The sequence below is a fragment of the Anoplolepis gracilipes genome, chromosome 3 (assembly GCF_047496725.1).
Source record: "Anoplolepis gracilipes chromosome 3, ASM4749672v1, whole genome shotgun sequence".
Taxonomy (NCBI): Eukaryota; Metazoa; Arthropoda; class Insecta; order Hymenoptera; family Formicidae; genus Anoplolepis; species Anoplolepis gracilipes.
This window is the reverse complement of record NC_132972.1, coordinates 8,601,981-8,619,645: the sequence shown is the minus strand read 5'-3', so window position 1 is coordinate 8,619,645 and position 17,665 is coordinate 8,601,981. Positions and strand designations below refer to the sequence as shown.

General features: G+C 37.3%; 1 protein-coding gene across 18 annotated transcripts in view; it reads left to right on the top strand.

Moving 5' to 3' along the window:
• The window catches only part of LOC140664093 (protein muscleblind), a 378,997-nt gene that overhangs the window by 305,907 nt on the left and 55,425 nt on the right, over nt 1-17,665 (top strand). The window contains exon 1 of one of the 18 annotated variants that reach the window (XM_072888832.1): nt 13,799-14,713. The exons of the other annotated variants lie outside the window; for them this stretch is intronic. Coding sequence (XP_072744933.1) covers nt 14,675-14,713 — 39 coding nt within the window. The 5' untranslated portion in view covers nt 13,799-14,674. Of the gene's footprint in view, nt 1-13,798; nt 14,714-17,665 lie in introns of those variants that run through there. 18 annotated transcript variants of the gene reach the window in all.

The window sequence follows — 17,665 nt, the reverse complement described above, 5'->3', positions numbered from 1 at the left end:
CGCTCTTTCGCGTCCTGCCGCGTTGACATCCGCGAATTCTACTCTTGCAACCTGTTGCTCTCTGTCTCTCTCCCTCTGAACCCCGAGGCCCTCCCCCTCCCCTCTCGCGTTGCCTCTTTCTCTCACGTCTCTACCTCGTCTCCGTCGTGCTAACGGGGGTCCACGTGTAAGTGCATCTAGTACTTTAAAATCTCGTCGTCGCTCTGCCACCTCCGTAATCGGGCTACGCCATCAAATTGCGATAGGGAGGGACCTTGAAAAAATTCTCGTTAGGTTCACAAGCGTCGAGTACGTTTATCCGGTCGTCTCACGTTTGCTGAATGGAATCTTCATATTAAGCAAGTGCAAATTGAAATATATGGCCTCATCTAGTCTTAACAGCAGCTATGAATGGAAATGTGACTATCCGAGTGATTTAATCTCCATGAAGTTTAACGAGAAGATTTTGCATGTCAATATCTTGTAGTCGCGATTATAATTAGATAATTTGTTTAACTGTCAATATTTTGATTACTGAAATTTGAACACAGATTGCAGATTTACGACTCGATTTTTTTTTTTTACAATATTACATTTTAAATTACTTTTTTCAAAATATACATTTCCTACAGTCTTGATCCTACATTCGTATTGGTAACATCTTCCGTTCTCCGTCCCTTGTATGCTTGTCGAGGATGCTTATTTACGATCGAATCGATCGCATCGTAAACGCGCATGGCATGCTTCGTCGAAGACTTGCACGTCCGACAGTTAGACTTACGCGTGTGTCACCGAAGAAAATTTACATGTCACACAGACCGGTTGCATGTCGGGACGCAATGCTTTATCCGACAGCAGTCGCAGTTGAAATCGTGCACGCGGCGACCTCGGAAATAATACATCTTTGCATCGTACATACATGTCGCAATTTATTCTTTATCGAAAGAATGAACGCGTCCTACAACTTGACCGACCCAACAAAACCCTTCTCTCGCGGCTAAGATTTTGCTCTGCAACTCGAGGAAGTTTATTTCTCCTCTCGACGATAAGTATCTATCGAGAAGAAATTGTTGCTTAACATGAATTATGTAATCATGTTATGCTCGGTAGATGATCGTAATGGGTACGTTCATCGCGCATGAATTGCAGCCCACGTTTACGATGATTGGCATGTTGTCCGAGATAGAATTTTTCAAAGACACAAGCGCGCGCCGATAATACCGCAGTTACGATCATTATGTCATTGACTGTGTCGAGACAACTTTTGTCGAGTATGTTTATGAGATTGACTTCCCTTTCCAAGTAATACTTAGAGAACCTCATTTCCTTTCGCATAAATTTGATTTGATTTTTACATTAATGGCGTAATTTAGTTTACCAAAATTGTAACGAGACGTTTCAGCCTAACTAAATTTTTACAAAAGAAAAATTGAGACGTGGGAAATAATATTGACTTATAGCAATTTGCATGACTTAGTTTGATTAATTTCTCTTTTACGAGACGCGTATCTTTCTTTGTGTCGCGTGCGACAATGACGAGAACGCTTCTCTCGAGAGGAAAAAAACAAGTACGTTACAGATAGACTGGCGTAATCCGGGCAAGGAACATCTGCGTGGATTCGTGCCTGCTCGAAATGGAGACGTTTTAAGCTCACGACGAGGTCTCGTCCTGCTTGGCTCCCCTTCAAGAAATTTCGGTCTATGCAAACGCTCGGCATATATAAAGGACCAGATGTCCTACCACCTCGACGCAATCAACTTCAAATATCTTCCAGAGAATTCACATGCGACCGTGACAAACCTCGTTATGTAAGACTAGGCTCTCAAGAAATTTTAGGTGCTTTTTATACGAGGAGCATTAGAGAAAGAAAAAGAGAGGGAGAGAGAGAAACGTGATGTCACTGTTGAAGGATTTTTTTATAGATGTCTCGCTACAGTAGAATCTCTCATATAATAGATTCATATAAATGTATGTAGTAGATTCATGAAAATGTATAAACTTGAATGTATAAATTGCATATGAATATAAATAACAGATTTTTTTCACTCGACGTATTTACTGTTTGATATACATATTCCTAAATTGTATTTTTTTTTTTTTTTTTTTTTTTTTTTTAAACATCTCTCCTCGCTATTTGTAAAAAATTGTGATTTCTCGGTAAAAACGGAGTTAATAAATAAGAACCACTTTGAGATTCCGAGTACTTTGGAATGTCTCGCGCGTCCGGAATTCAAAGATATTAAAGAATTCGTAATATCGGGCTTTCGCGCCCGAACAACCGCATTAGGACGACAGACACGTGTGTAGGGGTTCTGCATACCTTGGTAGAAACACCTGCGAGAGAGAACTAAACGCGTACTCTCGCGGGCTTTTTTTTTCCCTTGCCCTCCCTCGCTGCGGAAAAGACGCGACAGCACTTTGCGCGAAAATGGAACGTCTCCCTATTTCTCTCTCTTTTTCCCTCTTGCTTATGTTCAAGAGAATTTGCACAGCGGGCACTCTCCGCTTCTGTCACGCGGAGAAGCGAGGAGCACCAGATGTCCTACCACCTCTGGCGCAATCTACTTCGAATGCGTACCCACGCATGCGGACGTGCCTCATGCAAATGTCTTCCTTGCCCGCGTCGTTCTCTTTCTCTCGTAAAAGAAGCAGCACCGCACGCGTTCATTAAAGTTATTAGTTTTGTGAGACTCGCCGGGCGTTCCAATATTTTCAAAGAGCTGAGCGGTGTGCGCGTTATGTGAATATTTCATAGACACGTGAATGAAAAGCGACGTAACTGCACGGGCAATATGATCTGTTTTTAACATTTTTTCTTTTTTTTTTTTTTTTTGGATTTACTTTTTTCATATGACAAATTTTTTCCAAACAAATTTTTAGTATAATCGATAGTGAGAGTTGATACAGCCATTTAAATATGAAACGGATCACCAAGTATAATTGGCCTCACGGAAATTTATACTAATTATTTCCATTATACTTCTTATAAAATAAATAAGTAATTACGTGGTTAGAGTAAATCACTTTTTAGAGAAAATTTGTGATTAATTTATGATTGGCTTTTTCAATAGCATAATTTATTAGCAAAATGCCATTTTATTCGTATACCAATCTTTACTTCTGATATAAATAAAAATCATAATGTTTTTTTAATTTTGAAGTAATTTAAATCAGCAGTTTGCGAATATTTTGAAACAAATTTGTTTGAAAAATGTAAGAAGAGAAACGTAAATGTAAATTGTATACGCGCGGAATTATAATTTTGTTTTTACATATGTTTCATTTCAATAACGTATGGCTCATTATATCATGATTAGTTCTACGAAACAATACTTCTAATTGATAATATCTGCAAAGATTACAACTACACATACGCTTGAATAATGTCTACTTACATGATAAAAAACTACATTTATCGAACTATTAAAAGAACGCAAGAAAACAACAAGTTATAACATTCTTCGATTACGCTTGGCATATTTGTTCTATCAAACCGCAAATGATCGGCGAGTTTACGTAACGTTTTCATCATCGTAAATTGGTACTGCATAGATCTTAAAGATTAATAACGTAATAATATCATGAATAAACGTTTTTATACAGATATAATGTAGATACTGTGTAATGTTTAATAAGTAGATGCAAGTATCACAACAATAATTCCATCGAAATGATGAAATTATAAATTATATATTGTAGTATCGAGAGATAACAAAGAAAATAATTTTATAATACGCACGTTGTGAAAAGAAAACACGAAAATAACAAAAGTGCAATATGGGCATTGCGTGTGTCGTAAAGGCTATTCATTCAGAAAATTTATCAGATTCAGTTAGAGAAAGGGGGAGGAAAAAAAAAGTATTCTTCCTGAAAATTATTTTCAACCACTTAAACGTTAATTGCGAATTTCATATCGTGCCGTTTCGTTTGCTTTTTTAATTGGTTCGTGTCGCCGTAACGGCTATCTTCCAAAGCAATTAAATCGCGGCTTCGAAGGTTCGCCGTGTGAAACGTCGCGTTCTAAATTTTTGCTCGTTTTTACCTCACCGTCGGCGGGCTTATCGCGCCGATAATTCGAATCGATGAGTCGGCGGGCGCGCTCCGTATTTATCGGATCCCGAGACTTTATTCAAATTTCACGTCACTCGATTAAGCAGTCGATTTACTCCGGATTTGCTTTCGCAAGGAATTTCGCGGTTCCCTGCGACTTCGACCACGTGCAAATTCGCAGGGATCCACTCTAATAGCTCGCGCTTAGGCGAAACGAGAGAGAGAGAGAGAGAGAGAGAGAGAGAGAGAGAGAGAGAGAGAGAGAGAGAGAGAGAGAGAGAGAGAGAGAGAAACTTGGCGTGGATGGTCGAATCGTTACGTGGGTGTGCTCGCACTCACACGACAGAATCTTCGGGAGAACTAGCCTTTCCACTTGCTCCCCTTTTAGAGACTGCCAGAACTACGACGTCCAAATGTCTTTCTACGTTGACGCAATCTACCTCGAGTACTTACGTGTACCCGCAAAACCCTACATGTGGTCGAACCACGTGGAACTTCCCCTGTATTCCTTATTCTCTACAAAGGACATGGCCGTTTCGTCTACCATTAAGTTTATTAGTTTAAAGCTTCTTGAAATATCTTCGTACTGCGTGTTACGCTTTGCAAAACCAATCATTGTAATAGATAATCTAATAAATGACAATTTTACGAGGGAATTAATTTGGAATAAAATTTCTGATAAGGTTGCGCGTCGATATAACATCTCAATTATATAGTTTTTACTTTTTTAATATAAAATATTAAAAGATGAATATACATGTATATATTTAAAAAAAATTTTCTCTGCATGTTTAATTTTTTGACTTGGCTCCGCAGTTTATACTGCTGGCATTAATATAATAAACTAATCAACTTTTGAATTTTCAATTTTTCATTGTAATATAAAAAAATATAAACATCTTTACCTAATAATTTATAAATTTATTATAATAAAAACATGTTTATGTTTTCTTTATTCATTTTTGCTCATTCTCACTAATGAAGATCATATAATATTACTTTATGCAGCTTTTTGCATTTGTTTAATCTTAGTTTTCATGTTAGAATAGTTCAAAAAGCGCGTTATCTACGTTTATATTGTTTATACTAGATATTTCAATTTACACTTGTGTGTTTCAACCTAGCGGTTGGCATGATATAGTAATATATTACACGCAGGCTCTATGCTTCTCGTTTTCTGGGTTCAGCAGTAATAAGAGAGACGCGATTGTTTTAATAAGCAATAACGTTTGTTCGCGCCAAGAAAGCGAATAATGGCGGGCGAGAAGTGGCGAGACGTTGAAACAATAGGACCTCGGTTGCTCGTTTCAGCCCTTTTCTCTTTGAGATCCTCGCAAAAGGGAGAAAAGGGAGAAAAGGGAGGACTGCGGCTCATCGAGGGTGCAACGTGGTTGACCGCGCGCATCGTTAGTAATTTTGAGCCACCTTTCTTCGAAACCCCTCACAGAGCCTCTTTCACCCTTTCGCGCAGTCCAAAAAAAAGAGCGGTGACCTTGGGTAACATTTCGCTTTGAAGTAATTCGATTTAAAATCTCCGCCGCGGCCGGTCCGCGACGCCTCGTCGTCGCTTAACCTCGTTTTAGCGGGGGCTCCTCCTCCCTTATTTTCAAGTACTTTCCGGAAACTCCCGTAAATTTGAAGAACGGCCCCGGCGTCTCGTAACTTACACGTGACAAAGTTTCCATGACTAATTGCGCAACATTTACATGGTAACGCAGTTGCGTTGCTGCAGGGGGGAATTTCCGAAGGAAGACGAGGGGCTGGGGTGGGGGGGGGGGGATGGGAAGGGGAGTGAAGGGGGACCGTGTCGCGGAGCGGAGAAGGGAGACGGGTGATTTACGATGCCATGAATAAAACGCGAACAAAGTGTATCCAGGACGATGCCACGCGTGCTGCGAATACCGGAGTTATTTTCGAGGAATTGAAAATATTTTACGATGCGATGACGCCACGGCATGACTTACGGCCGGGTCCGCCGAATGGTGGAGGAGAGCTTATCTCGCACAGCCGGCGATACATTTTTAGTCGCCCGATTTCTCCAGCTGTATATGTTTTTGCGTGATCACATGCTCTGCTTTCCGTTATAATTTTCGTGCGCGTCACGAGATGATCCTATTTGTTATTATTTCTCTCTTCAAAAAGATAGGTTCTTTGTCGACATTTTGTGTTCATCATTGAGATTTTTCCAGTTTTCGAGTAATATAACGTTAGAATTAAAAATCTGTAAGAAATCCGAATTTTCAATGTTTCTTCCAATTAAATTATATAATTTTGTTGTAAATATATTATTTTAATAGAAATTATAATTCTACTTAATTTTAATATAATTTGTTATGTTCTGTGAATTTTTTTTTTGCATATCTTATTATTTAAATTACGATTATTTACAATTCAAGTGTTAAATGTAGAGTCATTAAGTTGAGAACTTGTTTAGTAAATAATATTTTATGATTGTACTCAATTTTAATAATTTTATATTATTTCTCTTTTTTTATATATATGTACATACGAGTATGTGTAAAACTATTTTACATATTATTTGAAATTATTCTGTATTTTTTGAGGAGACGTCTAGTTTTGTGGAAATACGTCCTTTGCAGAAATTCCCTCGGTGAAACAACGAGCATATTTGGAAATCTGCCGTGTCTTTCAGACTTTCGGCGCATTTAATCCAACATTTACATTTCAAGAACATATTGCCCGGCCGATTGCCGACGCTCTCGCGCTCGTTCGAATAAATCTCCGGCACGGCCGGGTTGTCTCTTTGCTCGGCGAAAGCAGGGCGTGTTAAAGCAGTCGTGCCGACTCCCGGAAACGGGGCTGCATTGTCTAGGACCCCTCTTCGTCGCGGCTTCCGGCCGGCAATGTTTCGCCTGTCTTGCGAATCGCGAATTTCGAGGGTAACGACGGTGGCGGTGGGCGGCGGTGGCAGAGCAGGAGCAGGAACAGCAGCAGGTGGCCATGCACCTGGAGCTCTCTCGGAGGCAGGAGGCCGCGATTGTTCCGTATTTCACGTCGGCGAATGGCTTGCTCTCGCTGTTTCTGTTGTGTGTTGCAGCGTATGAATAGGGAACTGAGAATGAGCCGCGAGTCGCACACAGCGCGAATTTGATATGCAAAAGTGCTGTTTTACGCATGGCCGACCTGGCAGGTTTGTTGTACATTCACACGCGGCCTTCTACGCTCCTCATGAAGATGGATACCGGAGCTTCATGGAGGAACAATCCCTATTAAAATCACAATTACTTCGGTTGGAATTTGGAATGCACGTGTATATACTTAAATGTGTTCTCTTTCGATATTCAGTTTCTCTCATTGTCAGAGTATTATTTATTTCCTTCTTCAGAGTTTTATTTCCGCAGTATTTAGTATTGATAACCGAATCGAATCAAAATGCACATTTTCATTTTTATGAATAATTATTGACAATAACATTTTCTCTCCGGAGCGTTAAAATGATATTAAAATGATATTAAATCCATGCTGTCGTATACTTACATCGTTATATATTTCTTTGACGTGGCTCTTCGAATCTCGGAGAAGTAGAATTTGGTGTATAAGGGACTCCGAGAATACAGCTCGGGGTACTTAAACTTTCAGAAATTCGGTCGGCTATTTGCGATGTATGCATTTATCCGGGCGAGGCAGCGAGCGGTGGACAACAGCTGGTGACCAGGTGATGAACTCCATCATCATTGCTTCGGGTTATTACTGTAGTATATCCGTTACCGTAACAGATCGGCTTCGCGGAAATCGTTAATGCAGCATTGTCTCATAAACCGTTTACACATTGATGTAAACCGCGAACTTTAAATCCTCGACCGCATGACGTGTCTATTAAGACACGAGTATGTAATGAGGACACACTTAATTGAATGTTTTAACCTTTACATGTTTCTCTCTCTCTCTCTCTTTCTCTCTTTAAAAGAGATTATTATAATCTTTTTAATAATAATCTCATTTAATAATAATATTTGATATTCTATGAAAAGATGGTTAACCAATTTAGCATTTTAAAATTAAAAAATTGAGTTTTTTTAAAACACTTTTAGTACAGCATAATTAACATATATTTTATTATCATTCTTCTCTATTAAAAGACTTAAAAAAATTCAGATTTTTTTCTCTGTCTCTCTCTCTCTCTCTCTCTCTCTCTCTCTCTCTCTCTCTCTTTTGAAAATTTATGAATTCAATAAATATTTACAAGCATTTCACACTAAAATATTAAAACGATTATATGCAATACTTTGTAAAAATTAGGATAATGAACGTTCACCTATCACTAGTTTTTATATGTAAGATGACAAGACTGCGATTTCCTCAATGTATTTTGAAAATAAAAAACATTCTGGTGATTCGTCAATTTTTCGCAATCTCGTTAGTTTTCACTTTTGTTCTAGAGAATGCAACGTTTTTGCGATTGATAAGATCCACTCAAATGCTATTTTAAGATACTAACTGCGATATTTTTCCAGAACCCCAAGTGTTTAATGAATAAATATCATAAAAGCGATTCCTAATAGTTATCGAAATAATTCAGTTTTTAAGAATCAAGAGATCGACATGATATTTAAATTTCACTTTTTACTGAAAACGACTCGTTTTATGTGCGATGATAGCGAAAATATCACGATCGCGATACAAAAGCCGCAGTTTTGCGGTGTCCAATTACACTTTTATAAATTTTTATTTGCCATGCGTGGATGGTCACGCGTGAATGGCCACGCGTTACAGTTTTCTGTATATTTGAAAATTTTTTGCGTATTTTACACTACGCCCCAAAAAGTCGCATACCACAATGTCAAGTGTCGTGATTAAATTTTGAACAGTCATCATTTTTCAACAACCTTTGTTTTGTAGTCGAAAAAAATTTATTTAATTTACACCTGATTCAAGTAACAATAAACAAAACTTTATTGAATAGTTGAAATGTTTTAAATAATTTGTCTTTTTCTATACAACAGAACAAAATTTACTTTCGCAATTAATATAATTTATCGAGTTAGAGAATGTCACGAATAAATTACATAATAATCTTTTATCATAAAAAATATTGCAATAGTTGTTACTAACAAAAATATTTTGTAGCCTTTCTTTTGACAATAACTATGATACAATATATATGTATATATATAATTGACATATAAATATGATATAGAAAGAGAGAGAAAAGAGCTACACACGTAAAGAATTTATTTAAGAATAGATAATAATATAAACTAATAATATCAACTATATAATAGTATAAATTTAAGAGAATTATTGAATAATTATATATGCAAGAGGGACCAAGCTCATAAATTTAGCTTTTGTTAGTTAAGCTATTTTAGTCAGTGTTTGCTCGTTAAATTTTCATTTTGCTTTTATATTTTTTTATTTTCGTAAATTTTAAAAATAATTCTTATCGCCAAAGAAATTAAGGTTAACGGTCGCGTGTCGGACCCATATAATTTTACCGAAACGGAGAAGTTCGATTATTCTCATCGCGCTCATTATTCGCGATTTGTCGCTAGATTTATCCGCTTCGGTCAGGTAATCCAGATCGAAAGCGAATAACGAACATTGGTGAAATCGCTTTTTTTCTCCCCCATCGTTCTCGACGCGATATAGCCGCACGGCCGCGCGCAACTCTATATAGAACCTGGGATTAAATCAATGTACCGTAGCGAGGGCCGATATGAAGCCAGCCAAACGTATGTAATGCGCCTCTAAACGCTGGCAGAGGAACGTAGATCCGATAGATTCGAAAATTCGCGTTCGGCCGATTGCTCGAGGCGTGTACCGCTCCTCCCTCGAAACGGCGGATGCAACAATGTCGATCGCCGCGATTGTTTAACGCGATAATTCCGCGCCGACCGCCGTCGCGGTTTCGTGCGATGGCCGCGAGCTGGGACGACGCGAAACGGGATGTTAAATATTTAACTCCTCGCTGCGAGAGGAAGAGAGAGAGGAAGAGAGTCGTGTAATCCGCGCGAAGGGAGACGTCGATAAAAAAAAAAAAAAAAAAAAAAAATGATAGGCCACCGATTCGCAGGGGAGGCATCACCGGTAATCACCGTAGAAAATCACATGAATTTGTAAGCGAACTGCGCGAGTTGCGCGCACAACTCGAGATTGAACCGCAACGGCGGTTTTCTACTCACACCGCTGTGATTTACATGCATATTAGGCGACATTATGCCGCGCTCACGTCGCGAATTTATAAATGTATACGGCCCGAGCATGTTTTGGGCGTAAGCGCTATGTGCAACGACCCGAAATTACATTGCGCCGTATGGGACGTGTCGATCACGCGGTACAATTCGATATATGTGTGGAGAATATACGTTATAAAATTTTATTACGCCCGTGTAACGCCACATGTAATGCGTTCCATTATCGATTAATGGCCCTGATAATAGCCAAAAGTGGTTATGCCACTTTGTTTACCTTTGCTCTCGTCACATTTATTTTGAAATCTAATTTGCTAATAGCACAATAATTTTTTTATTTCGTATACTAAAATATTTTGCGCATTCAAGTACACATCATTATATTCACGCGCTTTTTTTTTTTTTTCATCACATTTATTATGTGAAATAAAAGTTTTCATTATTCTCATTAGTATTTAATTTTTTTTTGTTTTTCTTTTACATACCACATTTTTTACATAAAATAAAAACTTCCATTATTTCGCGCGTAATTGAATTTCCGTAATAGAATTCGAAAATATAAGAAATTTTTTCTTTCCTGAAAAAAAATATTAAAATTATTAAAATTTCCACATACAATTTTTTTTGTTAAAAGAATGAATGTATTTACAAAATTTGATTAATTTTTCTTGTTACAAATGCTATATATACACAACTTCTAACAAAGTAATTTTTATGTATACGTAAATGACGTAAGGAATTCTATCTAAAGATTCTGCTTACAAAGATATCTTATTTGCCGCAATGTTCCGCATGATTACGTGCAGTTGTCGCACAAGAGTCAGCGACAAATTTACTCTCACGAGAAGGGGTACCGAAGAGGTACAAGGAGGACGGGCAATAATTATCGTGTCACGCCGAGCCCGATTTGAATCAGGGCTTTCAGGAGGGCGGGGTGGCTTAGTGGCTTGCCTTTGGTACATCGTGTCTATTTTATCGTGTACGCGGGACTGAGCCACGCGCAAAGCCTTTGATGTTCAAGACTCTTAGCACGATGGATGACGGAAGAAAGAATCGGGGATGTGGGCGGTAAGGGTGAGAGAACGAGGGAGAGCGGAAAAAGAGGGAGGAACGGTGGAAGCAGAGCGATACAGAAAAACGAGTATGGCACACGCCACGTTTCACACCTCTTTTTTTTTTTTCTATCACTTAGGACTCGGAAAATTTTCTTCGCCTTTGAACTGGCCCCCACTTTCTCCTCTTCTCTCTTCTCTCTTCTCCTCTCTCGCTCTAAAGTTCCTTCCACGTGAATCACGGTCGAACTCTCTTTGATCTGTCTGTTTAATTCTCCAAACTGTTATTCTGTCAGAGACCAACTCTCGTGTTACTTGTTGTCGAAGCAGAGATGTATCGTAATTTTCAACAATAATCAAGATTTTATTTTGGGGATAAGTGACATTTTTTTAATATACATTTTATAAAAATGCTCTATTTCAGATTAAATATAAAGAGACTAGAATAAAATTTTAAAAATTAATTGATGAATTATTCATTATTACAATGAAATAAAATTATTTATAATTTTATATTATACATTATACAGTATAGAGAAATGAGTCGTATTTATATAATGAATTATAAATCATTAAATTCTATCAGATAAATCCAGAGATTTTTAAAATGATAGTCGGACTTTCTTTGATATGCAAGTAATTACTAGCAGTGCCGGTAATCAGAGTATTTTACAAACTGTAATTTTCCACCGCGGATGTTGAGAAAAGAAATCGTAGTCAGGGGGTAGATTAAATGCTTCTACGAGAATAGAGAGAAAGAAGCAGCTGAATGAGCGAAGGGGCGCCTATTAATTCGTTTAATTGTGCTGACGAATCAAACAGCTAAAAAGTCGAACTTGTGAACACCCTCTTTTCCTCCTAGTCTATTCCGTCTATTTCTTTCTCTACCCGATTCTACCAGTTTCTCGGCTGCTTTCTCTTTCTCTTCTGCAAATTGTCGTAATTCCTCAAGCTCGGTTAACGGGTAAAGTTGGCGTGAGTGTGAGCAGGAACAAGGAAAGCCCAGTGGTATGAAGATTTAGAAAGAAAGAGAGAGAGAGAGAAAGAGAAAGCAAAAGTGCGATGGAAACCATGAAGGAAAGAGAGCGGAGAGGATGGGAAAATCGGGGGTTAGCAGCCCTTAGCTCAAGAGTGGTAAGACCGGCTCCGCACGCTGCACTAGAGTCTAGAGCACTTCAGCGCCCCAAAGTCGAAGAGGCGTTCATTAAACGATAACTCACAACTCGGAGAAATGTCTTGTTAAATCGTCGATCTAACGACAATCATTGCACAACATCGTAGATAGCAGGAAGTGAGTACCATCGTGACGGCGTGAGTAAATTCATTGTGCGATTAATGCAGGGGAAAGGAAATGTTGGTATCATTAAATGGTACTTTAATTTTGCTAGCAAAAATATATATATATATATATATATGAATGTATAGTTATGTTAGAATATAATTCTATGATAGCATAACTTAAAATCATTAAGCGTTAATAAATGATACAGATATGTATATCTATACATATGTTTTATTTTATTGTTTTATATTATAGCAGAATTTTGATGAGAGAGATAAAAAATTTATTGAATTTGAACATAAATATCTCAATGTTGCGATTTAAATTAATAATTTATATATATATATATATATATATATATATATATATATATATATATAATTTAATAGATATTAATAGACGCGTGTGTATTTTAAAATAAACTCTATATTGGGTTTTCTCTAATTTGATCATATATATGTATATATATATATATATAATTACAGATTTATCTGGTTCGAATATTATACGCACGTACAATATTGATATTTTCAAATATTTTAAATTTCGTATCAGTCATTATTTGCTGTCGCACGAACTTACTCGACGTGTACAAACAGAAAAATAAAAATCATTTCGAAATGTTTGATCTACATCCACCCGGTCCTCTCGATATGGTAACGCGATAGTAAATTGTAAATATTAGTGCACACCAACACCATAGGAGAATCCGATTATGCGCATAAAAAATCATTGATCGAATTTTGCTTCCTGTACAAAGCGCGAACTCGTTTTCGAGAATCTGTGTGATTTCTACATTTTCGCGTTCGAGTTTCAATTACACCCATACACGTGATGCACATAACGCAAGATACATATGCGCATACATTCTTCCTATCGATTCTATTCTCCGAATGACGTTTTCAATGCAATTCCAGTCGCAACAGCTGTCTGTCCATCAAGATTCACTTGCGCTCTTAATTAGTATTTATAATCGCGCATCAATATCCACGTGTCGAAACGGCGAAATTACCTGTCATATATTGTGGCGCGCTAAATTACACGGTTACATAATTTAATTATTTTCAATTGGATTAACTAATATCAAAATAATAAACCAATATTTTAATATATTGTAACAATCAATGACGCTTTATAATTTATATAAAGATATCTCTTATAAAATATATATGTTTCTCCCTTTTTTGTATACATATTTAAATTACAAAACAGTTTACTGCGAGAATTTATCGTAATTTCAAGATTGTTCATATTTTTGCAATAATTAACTCTCTTATTCACGATTCAAGATACAACTAAAATGCGTTGCGAGAAAAATGATTCTAAGAGAATAAAATATTGTCATGAAAATGTAATAATTGTAAAGCAATTATTCGAAGCAATAATGATTCTCGGAATAGCTTAATGAGAAGTACACGCAATGATGATAAAAATTGTAACAATTGTAATAACTTTTTAAAAATTTATTTCACGATTGAGAGACACAACAACGGAGTAATAATTTACAAATACTTGGAATGCAGAGCTCGCGCTCGATACCACCGCTAAGTAGATTAGATAAGCATCCGTCTTACATCACAACTCCGTTCTCTGTGGTACACTTCAATATGCCAATCGAGTATCTCCATTACCATGTCTTACATGTAATACCAACCGACGGTGACGGGCATACGTGCGAGGTGTACAAGTTCTTCGAAGAATTGCGTCAGAGCTGTGCGAACGTCGCGTTCTAAGGAGACCTGGAACTAATATAGACGACGTCGAGACTACTACTCGACCTAATAGAGTTCGTGATCTACATAAGGGATCGCTCTGGTCCGGGTGGTGTCGGGATTAACTTTTACGCATTAATATGTACCGTGTGAAAGCGCCGCTGCGCGAAACGACATTGGTCGTCGACGTCGGTGAAATTTATCCGCGTTGAAGACGCTCGCTCACGTTGCGTTGTCCACCAATTTAGCCGAGGAGGCGTTTCGCCGTCGTTTACGAAAGCGAGCGCGAGTGCCGTTAATAATTCCACGTCGTTAACTGTCGTGCCGTGTCTCGAAAATAGAACTTTGTGACTGCGAAATATCGCCGCACAAATCGCGAGGCGCGCGGACAACGTTAAATTAAACGAGTGCAAAAGTGTCAGCCGGGGCAGTTTCATATTAATTTGATGCTTTTTTGTGTTAAAAAAAAATCTTGCCTATCTTACGTAATTTCAAATATTTCTCTCTGCGTACTCTGATTATGTATTATACTTTGATATTACAGATAAACTAAGTTGGCAACTTTCTATTAGAATTATATGACATACACAATTATGAAATTAATTAAAAGAATCTCGATTATTTCTAATCTTTTAAAATCTTATGTTCTTTAATAATTTTAAAATTTTTCGACAACTTTTTTTAGGCTACTTTTTTAAATATTTATAATTTTTATTTATAAATATCTCTCTTGCAATTGTTTCTATCACATTGAAAAAGTTGCTATTTTTTACAACTTGTTTTATCTGTAATTTAAAGAAAGTAGTACGGTACTTCAAAGACTCTATACGTTTTAAAACATTTTGTAGTGTGATTTCAATGGTATTTCGAGAAAAAGACGATACCATCTTCCATTTACCTTTCATCCGGTACAAACATCGAGATCAACAGCGAAGAAAAATATAATGAAAATGCTCAAACAAAAAGAAAATTGTTCCGTAGCACTATAAAGATCTACAGGAAAAGCAGGAGGAGAGAAAGAGGGTGAAGTGACGGAGTAAAAAACAAAGGGAGAAGAAAACGGACTGCCTTTTACACACCGGGAGTATAGCCACTGACTCAGCTGTGCTTTCACGTCCGTCGCCGTAATGAAACGGGACTCCTAATGTCATTTGGTCCGGCTTTCCCCCCAACATCCGGATGGTTCTCCGAGACGGTGGATATCCGATGAGGATCAGAGGAGAGAGCGTAACATCCTCGCGAAGAAACGCAGAGAGATGGAGAAAGAGAGCTCGCCACTTTTCGAATTAACCGGCCGGCTTGTCTTAGCTAAAGCACATCGTCCGTAAGGATGGGTCAGGGAACGTTAAGGGGGAGGATAAGGTGGGAGGGGGTTCTCGTCAAATAGGGGGCATTGAACGAGCGGTTGAGGACGGGTTTCAAACCCAGCGAGCTTGAGTCGCGACCGCAAAGATCTCAAATCCGAGAGAAAGAGCACATATGCAAGTCCACTTTGTTCGATCTCTTTTCCGTCACATCCGGCTCTTTTCGTTCTTTACCTTTCTCTCTTTCTCTTCTTCTTCGCCTCCCCCGCAAAAGCGACGTAGATATGCAACTGTTGTCTATCTTCGCCGCAATACGAATACCCGCTAAAACTTGCACACCGAGCCTTTTTTTTTTACGAAAACCGCAATCGGCTCTCGCTGGCGGTTTCTCTACTCGCGAATTCTGATGCAGGGCCTTTTAGTTCCCGTCTAGTTCTCAGCCATCCCGAATTCTTAGAGGGTTTGGGATGAAACGTTGCTGTACGATATACATATAACTCAGACTACGAGATTACATAACACGAAAGAAGCTAAACAAAAATCTTTTGAAGTTTATTATTTACCAAAATATATAAATATATTTATGTTTATTTATCGTATCATTTTCGATGCACATTAGATGATTTTACCGTCAATATAACTGTATAATAAAAGCGTAGCATTATTTATAAAAGTCAAATTGATTATCCTTAATATACAAATCTATATACAATATAAGTTGCTCAATTTTAGTTTTAATAGAAGGATTAATCTCTTCGATTTGACGTGCTAAATTATTCTTGTGTCGATGCAGTCTTTTCATATGTTACAACGTTGCCAGCATTGCAATTGTGTTTTACGCAATATGATAATATTACGTATGCATTCGATGTCCAATGTGTAATATTCATAAATAAAATCGCGCAATACAAAAGGAATGAAAGAAGCTTTCGTGGTTATTCTCGAAGGGTGGTCATCTGCATAGTGTCTTTTCACGTTATACACGTATACATATAGATACTGTAAATTCGATCAGGGAGCAACGCCATGTTTTTCCATCCCCCAAGTAATCCAGATAACAAAGTTCCTCTCAATCTGGCCTATCATCGCGCCAATATCCGCCGGTTACGTTCCATCCCGATATCTTCTTCGTCGATGTCCCTTCGTCCGTTGATCCGATTATTGGATGCTGTGAAAGGGTATTGCAGAACAGTTAAGATGTCTTGTACAGAATTAGTTTACTCTATACACGACGCAATCATTTTCCAAAATTAATCGACAAAGACATTTCGCTAGTTAATCTCTTTTAATTACTTTTTCATTAAATTGTTTGTATTTATTCTGACGTGAAATGCGCGTTTATTTGGAATTATAATAATTATAATAATAATTATATAATGAATTGAAATAATGAATTTCATCATACAGTATTTTCCAATGATAAAATTGATATGTCATATAATCCACTCTCAATTATTCAATGATTGTAATTAATTATTTAATTTTTAATACTTCCATCACTTTATTATTTTTTATATATATTCATATTAAAAAAATACAAATATTTACATCCCTATCATTATCTTTTATATATAATTAATATTAAATATCAACTATATAAAAAATATATAAATATTTGAAGAAAGAAAATTAAAAATTATGAAGAAAAAAAATCTAGAAAGATAATAAATCTTTGAGAAAACTTGTTTTTTAAATAAAATGACTTAAATATATTATATTAGATTAATAAAAAATAATAATAATTATATTTTATTACAGCATTAATATTATCCAAGCTTGCAAGAAAATGTACATCTCTCTTTGGAGAGATCATGGCGGCAGAGAAATTTAGATGGTAACATATCCGACGCTGCGTTTTCCTTGCGAAAAAAATCCCATCTTCTTAACGCCACGTAGACGGGCGTTTCTTCCCCGATTTTTACCGGGTGTTACCGCCGGTAATTTCAAGCCGCGTGATCCGAAACGGCATCACCGTCCCGTGAAACGGTCGCGCTTAAGCTTTAGCCACACCGAGCTAATGTTGGTAGATACCTCCCACGGCGAAATTAAGGCAAATTGTGTGCCGGCGCGCACGCCGCCATACGACACTGTTCCGCCGCGCCAGGAAAATCGATATGCAAATCTACGCGCAAA